At 34.3% G+C, this 14381-nt stretch overlaps 1 protein-coding gene across 26 annotated transcripts in view; it reads left to right on the top strand.

The window, feature by feature from the left end:
• The window catches only part of nbeaa (neurobeachin a), a 925612-nt gene that overhangs the window by 507221 nt on the left and 404010 nt on the right, over positions 1 to 14381 (top strand). For all 26 annotated transcript variants that reach the window (XM_051927338.1, XM_051927337.1, XM_051927335.1 and 23 more), the window contains 2 exons: positions 5343 to 5407; positions 9968 to 10076. In XM_051927338.1, the coding sequence (XP_051783298.1) occupies positions 5343 to 5407; positions 9968 to 10076 (174 nt within the window). The remainder of the gene's footprint in view (positions 1 to 5342; positions 5408 to 9967; positions 10077 to 14381) is intronic.

Raw genomic sequence — 14381 nt, 5'->3', positions numbered from 1 at the left:
TAATTTTTATTATACAGGTATATTGTATACAACTTCACCAGTATAAGTTTTATTGTATATGAATTGAAACCCGAGTGCATGGAAGCACAGTGGTAAGTGTTGTTGCCTCACAGAGACCTTTATTAGAGGTCTATCCAGGCCTGAACATTATATGTGTGTAATTTGCACATTGTCCTTTTCTCTGTGTAGATCTTTCCAAGTATTTGAGTTCTCTTTCTGTATCTAAAAAATAAAGGTGCTAGTGTTTTTGGTCTGCAATGGACTATCATGCAATCCAGGGTTGGTTCTTTTTCTTCTGCTGGATGCTGCAATCCCACACTAGTCTAAGCAGGGTCAGTAATGCACAAATGGATTTCAAATCAATGTTTTTTTATTAATATCTGTAAAGCATAAAAATAGTTTTTTCACTTACTTAAAACACAATTTAGTAGAAGAAACATTGATCTAATTTGCACATAAAGAAGCAAAGTATTCATTAATAGTTTTATCATCCATAAATGCAAATACTGCAATTGAATGCTCTAGCAGTGCATTAAACAGTCAGGAGAAGGTCGGTGCACTTTTAAACTTAAACCAGTGGCTGTTCCCTATGTAACTGTGTTGTGTAATGCTGCCTACTTATATCATTGAATCTCTGCTTTTGGGTTATTTACTGATTGATCTAAATGAACTGATTCAAGATAAAGAGAAAGCCTGTACAGTTAACACAACTATTTTCATACATATACTGATTGAGTAGTTCACAAGTTATCTTTCAAAAGTAAACTGTAATCAGTGGATCAGAAGACTCCGCTTTTATCACTTCATGAAATTTATTATAGTTAAAGTGATTCCTTACAGGGATTTCTTGCATAGCAGATTCTGGATGTACAACAGACAGATATGCTGTATATAAGTGCTGCTTGCTTGAGGATGGCTGCTGCTGTTCTGATCAAGATATTTTCATCTTGATACGATTATCTTATGCCTTAAATCATGTATGCAAAGAAAGAATTTTGTTATCTTGCACATTGTTCCTTCTTTTTTTCTTCTTATAATATCAGCATGGCTGAAGTAAGGCATACATTTATGACCTCCTGCTTTTTCTATTAGGCCAAAAGTGTGGCTTTGAATCCTGACAATGCTTTAATTTTAGGCTTTTTCCTTGTCATATGCAATGACATTGATTAGGAAGTAGACGTATAGCTTTAACCTTTCAAAGACTAGTAAACTACCAATGGTAAATTGTCCTGGGTATGTCTGAATATGCCCTACTACTGCCAACTACTTGATGTTGACTGTCTATGTGAGCGTCTATGCCAAGAATAACTGAAAATCTATAAAAAAAATACTAATTTAAAATTTTAATGAAGACTGCGGTTCAATATTTAGGTAAAAAAATATTTTCAAGTATAGATGAAGTCACCTGAACATTACTGAAGGTGAATTATTCAAGACAAAAACATTATAAGTTTTTAGAAGTGTTTTTATTTATTTATTTTTTTTTTGTTAGCATATGACACTGCTTAAAGTAGGTATATTATATGTGAAGATATATCTTTGTATGAATAGTAGATATACAGAGGTTTTAAATGTACTTTTGCAACATTGTGAATTGTAGCTATTATTAATAAAGAAAAATAATGCACAGACTATTTTTTTTGAATTTATTGAAAATCATCAGGCCCACTGCATAAATATTTCTTATTATGAAACAACTCAATATTGAATTAGCAACTAACGTTGCTTTCTATTTTTAAATTTCATATTATTTTATGAAAATTTATTTTGTAATTGAAGAATTTGTTTAATTGTCAGTTTTATATCCATCCATCCATCCATCCATCGATTATCCAACCCGCTATATCCTAACTACAGGGTCACAGGGGTCTGCTGGAGCCAATCCCAGCCAACACAGGGCGCAAGGCAGGAAACGAACCCCCGGCAGGGCACCAGCCCACCACAGTCAGTTTTATATATAGTATCAAAATTTAGGTGTTTTAAGATAACAGAAATGGGTGATTATTATTTTGATGGCAAAGGGACCATTTGCAATCCTTTTCTGAATTATCTTGAAGTATCTGGGTTGCAGTAAGATATGCCTACATTTAAGAATTAGCATGTATTTTTACTCTATACCTTTGGCACTGTTATAAATGGAAAAGCCGCTGACCAAAATGCATTGTTTCCTGGGTTACTGTCACACTGACAGAAGTTTCATTCAAGAGCACCTGGCCACAATCCTCAATTTATACTTTGTAGTGAACTTAAAACACATTTGTAAATTTAAATATGTTGTGAGCAGAATGAACTGATACATGTTTTCCTTGTAGACAGTAATATATGGCAAAACAATTAATACAGTTTACAAAGAAAGTTTGTAGTTTCATATAATTACTAACTTTTCTCCTTTGTTTTTGCCTGTTTTCACCATGATTAACAAAAATATTGCATTTGCAAAATCAGCCAACTTAAAAAAATAAAATCAAACAATTTGTGTTTCTCGTTTTTTAATAATTGAATAATGCACTCTTCTATTCAGTGAAGTGTAAATATGCTGTAACCTCTAATCTACAAAATTTAAGGTTGTTTGTCATAACAGTGAGCTGTCATAGTCTAAGATAGTGAATGTGTCCTATTATTAAATTTGATTTTGCTTGCAACAGCATAACATAAGTAAGCACACATTGTTCATTCTTATCATAAATATATTTACTCATAGCATTCTTGAGTTACAAAGAAAGGCCAATGTAATAATGCCTAATTACAAATTAATTACAGTGCAAATTCACTGCAATGAAACTCATAATGTTGCATCTTCCAAATTCTTAATGCACTTTTATAACCCCCTTTAGCCATGGTGTAGGGCACAGGTGTCCTACTCCAGGCCTGGAGGGCCGCAGTGGCTGCAGGTTTTCATTCTGACCTTTTTCATAACAAGTGACCAGTTTTCACTGCTAATTAACTTCTTTTCTTTAGCCCTGTTTTAAGGATTCAGTCCCCTGAATTGATTCTTTTCTTCATTAAATGACAGCCAAACAGAAATTAGATGTGAAACGAGCCAACAGATGACCAATTAAACTGGGGATTCAAACTCCAACCAATTTCACTCCAACCAGTTTCTTAATGAGATGCTGATTCTTGTTGTTAATTGAACCTGTCATTTAATTCCATGGCTTGTTGTTGCTCTCGTTCTGCCACAGCAGACATTTCCATAACTGTTGATTTTCTGTTTTACTGAGACCTTCACCCTTCTTTATTTTCAGCTATTGTGTGATGGGCACAGGGGAGCTGGTCATGTGGCGGCTTGTTTTGTGTCTCATTATTGTTTGGCTGCTAATTAAGGACAAAGAAACAACTAAGGGGTCTGAGTCACGCCAATTAAAACAAAGGCAAAAGAAGTTAATTAGTAGCAAAAACTGATCACTAATTAAGGAGATGGTTAGAATGAAAACCTGCACCCACTGCGGCCCTCCAGGACTGGAGTCAGACACCCCTGGTGTAGGGGATCCAGCACTAGAGAGGATGCCTGCTGTCAACCAATAGTATCCCACCGGCAAATGCATCATGGGATTAATATTCCTCCAATGATTGAATAAAGGGATTGTAAAAACAATTGTAATCTTGACTTCATGTTTATGGTTATACTGTATAATGTGTCTGTCTGCAATGTCAGTCACTAGACAAGTGCGTTGACTGACTGAATAAATGGCAAAGGAGCTCTTTATACACAATGACAAGGATAAGTGAGTCACTATTTTACAAACAAGTAAATCTATCAATTTTATTAAGAGGAGTTTTGGAAAACGATCGTTAATTAACAAATAATCTTAACATGAAGTTGACAATGTACCTAGCATTACAATGCTTTTGGGAAACTCACCACTATATTGTACATCTTAAAAAGTTTTTGTTTTGCATGCTGGAGCTAGGTCTGACGCTCCTAATGTTTTAAAATAATGTGCAGATTTCATTCACATGACTTCAATATTGTGGTAAAGCAATTTGTTTTTGCAACATTGTGGTATGGAGTTTGTGATTATGCATCAATTTTGACAAAATACAAGTACAAATAATGTAGAATTGTTGATGGAATATTCTGACTTCCCTGTTGCTTCCACCTTTCATTTTGAGATCTTCAGCTTTTATATTTCCAGTTGTATGTTTTAAAGATGTAGAACACGTTTTGTATCTCCACAGTGAATGTTTACTGCACTTAGTAAACAAGGTCCATATTTGTGTACTATTTTTCAGAAAAATGATTGCAATTTTAAATGTCTTTAATGCATAACTTTGACTAAACGGTTGTTTATAAACTAGATATTTCTTCTTATTATTAAAACATATGTATTTTCAGTCCATGAATATATCCCTTTTCAGTCCCTCTTTACTGGTTCAACTAAAATCTGTCACATACTTACAACACAACACATATAGTACATAATTGAAAGTGACATTATAATTTCTGTTTTTTGTTGGTTACACATTTTTCTTTGTAAGTCAGATGTCATTAAGCTTCTGGCTTTTTCAAAGGGAGTCATGAAATGTATTAGGTTACACTGTAAAGCACAAAAGTAAGGGTAATGGCAGAGGACTTAAAAGGTTACTTTGTTATAAAATGTAATGTTTCTAAGTGCCTTCTTTTCTGTATTACTTTTTATTTATCGGTATTGTTTTAGCTTTTTTGTTAGATATTATGCATTCAAAACAGACATAATTTTAACTGTGAAGTTACTGGCTTTTTCCTGCCTTTCTTTATATTAAATTTTCATTATGTATGTGTGTCTTATTCAGACTAATTTCCCATTTGGTAAATCTGAAAAATATGAGCTGTAAGGCTTGTCGTGATGCTCTCATTCTCTAGACCAAAATTCATCTTCAGTATATGAAATCTGTGCCACTACACATGCATGGATATGTCTTTATCTTATAATACACTTCTCTGGCATTTCTTGCCTTTCTGTAAGATTGAATAGAACCATATTTCTGAAAAACATTTCAATGTATATTAGTCAATTTAGCTTATACTAAGCCTTTTAAAATTGTTAAAAGATAGCAAAGGGGAAAATATTTTATCCATTGATACCTTAAATTTTAATGAGAGAATGTAAAGAAAGTAATTAGTGTAATTGAAGCAGATGCCTGAAATACTCTCTGGTTTTCAAATAAGTATTATTTTTTAAGTAACAGTTAAGATCAGTTAAAAAGAAACATGCCAACTCCGTATTTATCTCCTATTTATCTTTTAGGTGAACTACTATTTTAAATCAATCAACCTTTTAACAATGATAGAAATATTTTTAATGTTAATGAAATACATTAAAAAGGAATTCACATATGTTCCTGGTTTCTTTTATTTTTAGGAATGGCAGAATTCAATACAAAAGAATGCAGGCCTTGCATTTATAGAGTTGATCAATGAAGGAAGGTAATTATTCTGACAATATTTTCGGTGTTTTCCAATGTAATATGTCAATTCATATGTCCTTGCATTTTGCCAAAAATTCTCTGTTTTTTACACCTCTAATGAAGCAATTGGGATTGAAAAAATAGATATGCTTGATCAATGATTTTATTTATTTTCCATGCTATTTCATGGCATTATCAGTTACAATGTTTAAAACTGAAGACAGAGAGAGCACAGTCTGCAGATCCATCTGGTGCTCCATCTGTCAAGATGTGCCATTCCTGTTACATTAATGGCATTATCTCCGTTCTACAAAGGATCTGCATGAGCAGAGGCACTTGGTGCTGTCCAGGGTGCTGGAAATTCTATCATGCTATTGTGAAAATCTACAGCAGGGATCCACATATATACTGGGCTGTATAAATCTTTTTACATTTTTCACATTTAATACTAAACTCATGATCATTTACAGAGCCTTTAATGGCTGTTTCTTTTTTAAAAACCCACAAATGTATTTATACATTTAATTGTACTGCTTCTAGACTTTCAAAGACTCAAATAAAAGGATGACTTTTTTTTCAGGAAAGAAAAGCTGAAAAAAAAAAAAACTAACTAAAATAATACAGAAATGTAAAGCTGTGGTTTCTGCTCATCAGAATTTTCTGGGCTCTTATTTAAATCTGTGCAGTGTTTTAATTTGAACTGTGAGGTACACTAAACTCATTTATCTAAGACTAAAAATGTAATTCAGTGAATGTCAACAATTAACAGGACATAAACAGTTGATGAATGTGCTGAAAGATTAAAACGCTCTCTGGGACATACTGAAATTATATACTGAATCATTTGTAGGGAAACAACAATGCTCTTCAGTAATTAAAACAAAGCAGGGTTAATGATGTGTAAAATTGCCTATAATCTCAACATAATAGCAATTGTATTTTAAGGTACTGAAAATTGAAATTCAGCTATCAGTGGAAAAAAGGGAATCTTCTAAATAAGCCTAGCGAGAACTTGTTAGGTTTAAAAGAAAAACAGCAAGTACATATTTCCATCTATTTAGAATTATATCTTTTAATAAAAATTTAGAAATCGGAAGCTTTTTCTACCTAATGGCTTTAATATACATAATGTAACGATAAGTATATATTGTAGCCCATGAGCTCTTAATTTTAATCCTCGTCCATTCGGTTTTTGTGTAGAAAAAGACGTAAAGTAGGTGTTGTTTATGTACTCAGTCATTCAAACACATGCTGGCTGGGTGGATTAGTAATTCTTTTTTTTTAAGATGGTCTTCACAGAGCACTTTTTGGTATGTATAATGTAATATGGTGAATTGAAATTTACTAAATAACAAATCCTTTACTAAAATTTTGTTTACAGTGACATCTATCTATCTGTGTCTGTCACTCTGTCTGTCTGCTTTTGTAATAACTACGAATGGCAGACATTAGCAAGGAAAATAACAAATTTAACATCAGACATTCACTAAAGAAAACTGTAGACTGTAGTTGGGCAGCCAGTTGACCTCCTAGATCTAAGGTCTATAAATTGTTTTTCAAGTCCTTGGAGCTCTATGTGCACAGCTAAATATGCTCTACACATTTTACATATATTACCAGTATTACAAATCCTAAGAACTTGATTAAAAATAATAATAAATTAAATACAAATTTAATAATGGTAGATGTACCTCTCTATGCAGTACAATTTCAGAACAGTATATTCCAAAAAAGCCATTCTTATAAAAAATAATTATTTATTAACACAAAAGACACAAGGGTAAAAGTAAATATCGAATAAAAAGAAAGAAAGAAAATGATACATATAACGAAACCTCCAGCTGCCAACTGAGGGCTAGCTATTGTGGTTTTGGTTTTAACCTGTAAAGTACAGTGGCTTATGTATGAGCACCAAAAATGTTTTCATCTCATTTAAGAAGTTGAGCTGCTGTCCTGTATCACCGCCCACCTCTAAACTCAAAGGGCCTCTCAAAATAGGACGACTTTATATACGTATGACCCCAATGTTACAATTTAAGCACATAGGAATTTCTGAGACTTTCCTCCTTCAGTTCCTTCTGAATATCCTCACGAATCCTTGCAATCTAGATCCAATATACTAATATATATACAGTATATATTGTGAAACCTGGCCCGGACACTGACAGACGGACATCGCTTTAAAGTTACCCAACACACATTTATTTACACTATTTACAAGTATGATGAAGCACACAACCCAGTGCCGCAGCACCAATTACCCCAGTCCAGGCCCTCAATAAAATGCCTTCTCTCTCAGGACCACCTCCACACCTATCCTTTGATTTCCATCCTCTTCCACCTGACTCCAGCCCTGAATGAAGGGAGGCGGCCACTTTTATAATCACCCGGATGTGCTCCAGGTGCTTCCCGGCAATCTTCCACCGACACTCCCCAGTGTGGTGGAAGTGCCGGCTGCACACCCGGAAGCACTCCGGGTGTCCCCGATCCTCTTCCCCCCCAGCACTTCCGGGTGTGGAAGTGCTGAGGTCCAGGGCTCCATATGCATTGGGGCGCCCCCTGGTGGTGACCACGGGCCTCTACAGGGTTGAGCTTCACAGCTCTGTACCCGTGGTTCCCAAAGCAACCAGGGTAGGGCAACCCCCAGCCACCTGTGACAATAAATATATACATTTGTATATATTATACAAATATATACATATATATAAATATATAAACATACTAGGGGGATCGCCCTCTGCTTGCTTCACTCTCCAAATCCTACCCCCCCCCCCCCAGGCCTGCACCATGCACCAGCCTCTTCACATCTCTGCCGCTCACATTGTGAAGAGGGGGGCTGAACGCACCCCAAGGAGATGCGGTTGCTCCTCTGAAACCCTCTCTTAAAAGGTGATACAATGGGAAACAAATAGTTTTTTTTTTTTTTTTACCTCCTCTTTGCTCAATCAGCTTCTGGCTTGCTGCTGCTGCCGTACCGCATGATCTGCATCTCGCGTGGCGCTTCGAACATTTAAAAGCCTGTACAGCAGCTGTCCTACTCTTTGTCTTTTATTTCCAGCCCCGGGTGTGGTTAAATCTCTTGGCACAAAGTCTCATGTCGAGGGATGTGAGTTCTTGATATTTTTTAGTTTATAATGTAAAAATGCAATAAGAATCTGAAAATATAACAATATCACATTAAAGTTTGATAAATTCTGAAAAGAATTATACAAAACATATATACAGTATGTAGGGTTTAAAATAAGCCCGATTTAAAACGTGACAAAAAAGTCACATAAAATCGTTGTACAAAATTGTTGCACTTTTAGGCTTAGGATTATATATATATATATATATATATATATATATATATATATATATATATATATATATATATATATATATATATATATATATATATATATATATATATATATATATATATATATATATATATATATATATATACAGTATATATACACACACAGTATATATAATGGGCAAGGCACCCTTGTTGTCTCCAACACCACCGGTTCTCGATAACATCGTAGATTGATCCATCTGTAATCTATGTCTAGCCCTATTCTGCCACCTGGCAGTCTGGAGAATTTTTCCCCATTCTCTTTTAAGGGGTAATGTATTTATGCAGAATTTACTTTCAGGGCACTTTAACAATGTACAAAACACACAGCTTTCTTACAGCTTGTTACTCAAGCTACTTTCATGAACTCCTGTTATTTTAGACCTAACAGATATACAATGCTTTAGCAGTTGTTGTCCCAAGCATGAGTTATTCACACCCTACTGCATTTCTGTTTATCCTGACATCACTTTTCCAGTCTGGAATATTGTCAGTATAAATATGTACATGTGTATCTTCCTACTGCATTTTGTTATTCTTAGATAGTTGAAAATCACAATATAAAATAGATTTATGTTAACAAAGTACAATAGAAGAAGAAAAATGTCAAACTTTGAGAGTTCATGAAAAAAAACTTCTGGTAGCATTTCCTGAAGTACCATGTATTTCACTATAAATGTACACAATTTTGTTAAGTTTTGTCAATAAGAAGTACATTAATTAGTTGAACCGAACCATCTAATATATGACATTATATACTGTAACTCATATGTTGTTGATATACTTGAAATTTGCATTTTCAAAACAAATGGAAAAGAACATTTACAAACATGTATGCATAAGGAAAGTTATGGAAAGTTAAGGAAAGCTGAGGCCTACCTCAATATTACATCACAGTCACATGTCGTGAATCAGTACAGGACAGGATAAAGAACACTTAAGCATTTATAACAGGCACATTAAATGCTACAAAACAACCAAACAGCTTGTGTTTGACTGTGAGAACAAAATATAGTCAACATGAAAATGGAAACACAAGGAGAATGTATAAATCTTGTGCAGAAGCCACCTCATTTTGAAATGAAACCAGATTCTTGTACTGTGAAACAGTGGTGCTACTCATTGCACCTCTGTGCTGCTCATGTATGCTTTATATTTAAATATATATATTAAAAAGAAATTAAGTAGCATGTGATATAATTATATTCATTTTTATTATCTTTTAATTTCCTTGTGAAGACTTCTTTGTCATGCTATGAAAGACCACATAGTTCGCGTGGCGAATGAGGCCGAATTCATTTTGAACAGGCAGAGAGCCGAAGATGTCCACAAACATGCAGAGTTTGAGGTAAGTTGGTTTTTAATTCTTTCTATTTAACTACTACTCTGTTTTCAGTCACTAGTCACCCAGAATTTAAAGTAAAGGCATCAGTATTGTTAGGAAACATATGGTGTTTCAGTATGGAATGTGTCCACCTTGTTAAAAGCTTTAGTAAATGTCAGACACAGGCTAAGATCACTATGCTATCACCCCTGCAAAGTTCCATAAAAAACTTTTATAGACTTCTTGAAATGCCTTTATCAAAGAAATGAGTCCAAACAGAAATAAAATACCTTGAAGTGCAGAATGAAAAGTGAATGGTTCATACTTGTTTTATTAGATCATTTTTAATACAATAATTGTTTTATTTTGATTTTGATATTTGAAACATAATATGGAGCAGAATTGCAATATTAATTAAATATAGTTTATCAATAATATTGTTGCAGTCATTGAAACAAAGTAATCACATTGCTGATTTTTCATTTATACGTAAGGGTAAGAGATTTATGTTAAGTAAACTGAACATAACTTTTAATTATACTATCATGTTTGATTTTATCTTTTATTTCTGTGTAATACACTTTATAAAGTGTTAATAATAATTCATAATTCATTTTTGAATTCCATGCTGCATGTGGCTTTCATTACCTTGCTTTTGTACAGATTAGTTTCCTAAGTTTAAGTAATAAACATTAGTTTGCATTTTTATGATTTAAATTTATATTATGAGCTTGAATTGAATTAAAAGATGGTTTGAAAATGGATGTACTTGTTTGTTTTTATTAAACAGAAATATAATAATAGCTTTAATTTACTTTTAATATAGTTATGGTAAAAAATTCACAAGACTTAGAGTTTTGTTTGAATTTAAAACATCTGACTTCAAGGTTACCAGTGCTGTTACCTGCCATTGGCTGGTTGTAGCTAGAAACTGGGTTTCAAAGTTGAACAGCACTGTTTTCAGTCAGTTATTCTCCAACCCGCTATATCCTAACACAGGGTCACGGGGGTCTGCTGGAGCCAATCTCAGCCAGCACAGGGCGCAAGGCAGGAACAAACCCTGGGCAGGGAGCCAGCCCACCGCAGGGCACACACACACACACACCCACACACCAAGCACTTACTAGGGACAATTTAGGATCGCCAAAGCACCTAACCTGCATGTCTTTGGACTGTGGGAGGAAACTGGAGCACCAGGAGGAAACCCACGCAGACACGGGGAGAACATGCAAACTCCACACAGGGAGGACCTGGGAAGCGAACCCAGGACAACACTGTTTTGTTAATTCCCATGTCAACTGTCTTGACTTGGCTTCTAGTCAGATAATGAAGACATTTGGCAAGCCATATTAAAATTGAAACCCTCAGGTTTCTTTAATGTACATTTTAAATGCATGTTTATAATTACTGTATTGACTCTTAGAGAACAGAGTCTATACAGGTCCATATTATTTTAAAGTTGCTGGGGGACTGTATTCAGCATAGGAAAAGAAATAATCCTGAAAGGAGTGCAGTAATCATGGTTATACAAAGCTACACAAGATTCAGGAAATGTTTGTTTTTAGCAATTTTTTTTCCTCAGATTTTTTGATGGTTCATTTTGCTTCCTGTAGTAAGTAATACACAGAAGAATGTCAGTGTTATTTTTTTTCCTTCTAAAAGCTCTCAGCTTCTATACTACAATTTTCAAGAATGAAAGGTCTTATAAGAATGAAAAGATTAATATGTATTAGCATCTTATAGTGTCTAACTTTTGCAATGTTCCTTATTAAATGGGAAAGCATTGTCTTTGTAATATGGTTAATGTGCGATTTTAAGTTTAGGTCAGAGTCCATAATTACACTTAATTTTTAACTTCCGCCTTGACTTTTATGGCAGTTTAATTTCTGCTACCCTCACTATTATCATTTTTTATTAACAACTAAGATTTCATTTTTTTCTTTATTTGGCTGGAAGAAGTACAAGATAGACATTAGATCAGAGAGTCCAGAGCATCAAGGTCATCAGGTGCTACAGAAATGTAAAGCTGTGTGTGGTCTGCATAGCTCTAGTAGATCACCTTGTGTAATGTAGCCTAATGAGAGCATAACATCAGGCCCAGAATAAATCCATATACAGTACATTATCATCCCTAAACTACAGTCACCACAGCTAACAAAGAATATACTACCTGTTAAAACTGAAGCCAATTTAAGACACTGCCTGTGAAGTCCACCCATTGACTAAGGCCATTTATAAGAATACTGTGGTCTGTGGTGTCAAATGCTGCTGTCTAATAAAACAAGAACAAGCGCGTGGCCTCTGTCAGGATTAACATGCAAGTCATTTACTACTTTAACCAGTATAGTTTCAGTACTATGATTTGTTCTAAAAACTGACTGAAATTTATCAAGACTAGAATATTTGTTTAGTCATTTAACTGATGAAAGACTGATTTTTCTAGAATTTTACTTCAAAAAGGCAGGTTAGAAATATGTCGGAGAAGTCAAAATTATTTTTCTTGAGCAGGGCTTTAGCTAATGCAGTTTTTAGACAATCTGGAAAGACCCCTTTATCTAATGTTAAGTCAACTTCTTTGAAAAAGCCAGTTGGGACCTGGTCAAAGACACAAGTGGAGTGTTTATGTTAAAAAATTGATTCTCAACCTATTTCAGTGAATGAGTTTAATTCTCTAAAAAGGGGATGCTGGGAGTGAAAAGGATTCATTTTGGAGGGATGTATTATGTTACTTATAACATCCTTTATTTTGTGTTTAAAAAATGTAGCAGAAACCACTGAAAGTATCCAGCAGGAATTTTATTGGCTGAACTGAGTTTAGAGGAGCATCACCTTTTATTGTTTAGAAAAATAGGACTACCTCTCAAGGCAAACTACTTTATTTCACTCAGCTATATACAGTAAACCTTTAATATTTCATAGTGTATTGTTAATTCACTTTTTCTCCGTTTACATTCAGCATGTTCGCTTAAGATCTCTCACTCTGTGAGTTTTCCAGGGTATTTTAATGCTTTAATGATTTCTTAGCAATATTTTTAGGGACCACTATGTCGAATGTAGTTCTCATCTTTGAAAATAAAACATTCATCCTTACAAGTTACATTGTTGACTGTGCTAGACATGCACTACATTTGGATTGATTATTGACAATGTTTGCAAATCTAGTCACAAGAGATGCATTGAAGTAGTGTTTTTCAACAAAAAGCTGCTATTTGATTCTAGTCACTGGTATTTCTACGTTAAGTAGAATGCACAAATGGTCAGAAGTACTGATATCCACAACCTGCCTCATGCTAGCTTTTAATCCTTTTATTTGAAATGACTAAATCCAGCATGTGTTCTCCCTTATGTATACGCTTGCTGATGTGATCAAAGGAGTGCAAAAAGTAAAATTCTCTTGCAAAAGTGTAACACTGAATATCCACCTGAAAACTGAAATCCCCTACAATTAGAAATCTATTACAGTTAGTTTGAGAACTCCTCAATAAGGGACGCATTATATTTTGGGGGTCTATAAACGGTCAGTACGAGAGATACTCAAAAGGTGCAAAAGTACCAAAAGTGGTATCTTTGCAATTTAATCAGCCTGAGAAAATGCTTGCTAAATAGCCGTCTTTTTTTACCTTGGCGAACAAAATTGTAGTTCGGAGGTGCAGCTTCAGTTAACTCTGCCACACCATCACTGCTGAGCCATGTTTCATTCAATGTAAGTCTGTTTTCATTTCACTAAAAAGTTTGTTAATGTAAAGTCTTATTATTTAATGCTCTAATATTTAGCTAAGCCATATTAAAGGTCTTGGAAGTGCACAGCTGTATCGGAATGTTAGGGTATCTTGAAATAGCAAATAAGGTTTTTGCATTTATCCCACTTTTTCTGGACCTTTCAGTAAGACTGTGGACCGTTGCAGTTTTGCTGATATAGTGCACATCAATAGGTGAAGCCACTGCAGAACAATCATATCCTAATGTGGCTTTATAGTTAACAGGACTTAAACTACACAAATAAGTAAAAAAAGTTCTAAAACTCTTGTATAATGTAGTATAAGTAAATGAGTAGCAGTGGTGTTTTTTCACATCAAAATTGTCATGTGGCCAGACCAGAATTTGCCTTTTTTTTTGCAGACTTCTCTAACTTTAACATTAGCTTGCCAAACTGCAAATAGCTGTCATTCTTTTTGCTGGTGAATAGTGACATGTAAAAGTTCAAGCACTCTCCAAGTCACAAAAAATCAATTAAACAAAGGGATGCTGGTCCCTGGTCAGTGTCAAATGTCATCAGATCATTGGGATACACTTTGACAATATCATCATCAAAATACAGCAATGTAGGTT

Source organism: Erpetoichthys calabaricus, chromosome 4 (assembly GCF_900747795.2).
Source record: "Erpetoichthys calabaricus chromosome 4, fErpCal1.3, whole genome shotgun sequence".
Classification (NCBI taxonomy): Eukaryota; Metazoa; Chordata; class Cladistia; order Polypteriformes; family Polypteridae; genus Erpetoichthys; species Erpetoichthys calabaricus.
Note: the sequence above shows the minus strand (reverse complement) of the source record. Positions and strands in the feature narration are given on the sequence as shown.